This window comes from Lactuca virosa, chromosome 8 (genome assembly GCF_052849685.1).
Source record: "Lactuca virosa cultivar CGN04683 chromosome 8, Lactuca_virosa_CGN04683_v6, whole genome shotgun sequence".
NCBI classification, from domain to species: Eukaryota; Viridiplantae; Streptophyta; class Magnoliopsida; order Asterales; family Asteraceae; genus Lactuca; species Lactuca virosa.
The window spans coordinates 5,454,993-5,456,642 of NC_136433.1; the positions used below are offsets into that span (position 1 = coordinate 5,454,993).

At 37.9% G+C, this 1,650-nt stretch overlaps 1 protein-coding gene across 1 annotated transcript; it reads left to right on the top strand.

The window, feature by feature from the left end:
• The first annotated feature begins 200 nt into the window (after positions 1-200).
• On the top strand, positions 201-1,276 carry LOC145134142 (protein LIGHT-DEPENDENT SHORT HYPOCOTYLS 2-like). The gene has a single exon (XM_079069042.1). The coding sequence runs from the start codon at positions 532-534 to the stop codon at positions 1,012-1,014; it is 483 nt and encodes a 160-aa protein (XP_078925168.1). The 5' UTR covers positions 201-531; the 3' UTR covers positions 1,015-1,276.
• The last annotated feature ends 374 nt before the right edge of the window (positions 1,277-1,650 follow it).

Here is a 1,650-nt window from a genome sequence, read left to right on the forward strand (position 1 = left end):
GGATTTACAAGTATACACACAAATGAATCCCTCTTTAATTAGAAATAATTTAGATTTATGTTTATTTTAACTGCAAATAAACACAAATGCTTTAAATTATAATGAAAAATAAGCAGGTAATTATGTACGGCATGGCAGAGTAAAAAATCAGGTTACTGTGACTCCACTTTCACATTTGCATCACTTCCACTTATAGATAGATCCCAATCACTTCCACTTATGGATCTTTACCCAGCAGCCACCAATACCTTTCCCTTTCTTGCAAAATGTTCCTCTTTTCTCATTTTCTACAACAAATATTCTTACCATTCATGCTCATTCCATTGTGTCTAGAGAATAACATCGTCTTTTTGGCTTAATACATCAACTTGTTTCTCTTAGATCAACTGCCCCACTGTCTGTGTGTGTTTACATTTGTGCAGGATTGAGAGAGAAGCCACTACAGTAAAAGAAAACCCTAGAAAAAAAGAGAGCAAGAAACAAGTAGATTGTAACAAGATCATATGGATCTGTGAGTTGAAATTAACATCTATGGACTCGACAAATAGCTCGTCATCCTCATCTTCTCCGAGCCGGTATGAGAGCCAGAAGCGTCGCGACTGGGACACATTTGGGCAGTATCTAAGAAACAACAAGCCACCACTTTCTTTCACTCACTTCAACCCTAGTCATGTTCTTGAGTTCCTACACTATCTTGATCAGTTTGGAAAGACTAAAATCCACATCTTAACATGCCCTTACTTCGGAGTACCAAACCCACCGACAGCATGCCCTTGTCCCTTTCGGCAGGCCTGGGGGAGCCTTGACGCGCTTGTTGGACGTCTCCGCGCAGCTTACGATGAGCATGGAGGGAACCCGGAGACAAATCCATTTGGTGCGCCGGAAGTGAGGCGGTTTTTAAGGGAGGTTCGTGACTTTCAGGCCAAGTCAAGGGGTATCAGCTATGAGAAGAAGAGGAAACGCCCTAAGCAGCAGCAACAGCAACAGCAAGAAGATCAACAGGATCAGGCATAGCTAGCTGGTCTTTTGTTAACGATCAAGAAATGAGGAACCCTAAAAAGACAAAAGGTCTGTAATGTGAACGGTGCAGATTTGTTGACACATATGTGACTGAATATTTGTTCTTCTTTGTTTGGAAATCACTGTTTATGTTCTTCATCTTCACGAAAATTGAATAGGTTAATATTCTTAGTAACTAATATGTACCTATAAGTTGTTTCCAGTAATAATCCCTTATGAATTGATTGTGCAATTTATAATATAAAGAATCATTGTACCAACTCTTTGTTTATGGTTATTCGTAATCCCATATGTAGAAAACTTTTGATCATTGGGATCGATGATACTTCTAAATAATTTATTTAGCTTAGATATATGTTCTACTATCATTAATTACCATCGTATACAACGGCCATTGCTCCTACTGAGCGACTGATCTCGTCCCTACTACGAAGTTGATAGTTTACCATTGAAAAAGCATTCGATAAGTCCTTTGATCAACCATATCATTATTTCCCTAATTAACCTACATACCCAAATGATATTTTGACCAAAATGTAACCCTTCCTTTCCCCTTTGACTTAAATCTTAATTACTTAATTACTCATAAATTCATTTACAGTTCTAAGAAACCATTCTTACTCTTATCTA

What these genes read in the sequence shown, in the direction of transcription:
- LOC145134142 (XM_079069042.1), top strand. Translation starts at nt 532, where the DNA reads ATGGACTCGACAAATAGCTCGTCATCCTCATCTTCTCCGAGCCGGTAT.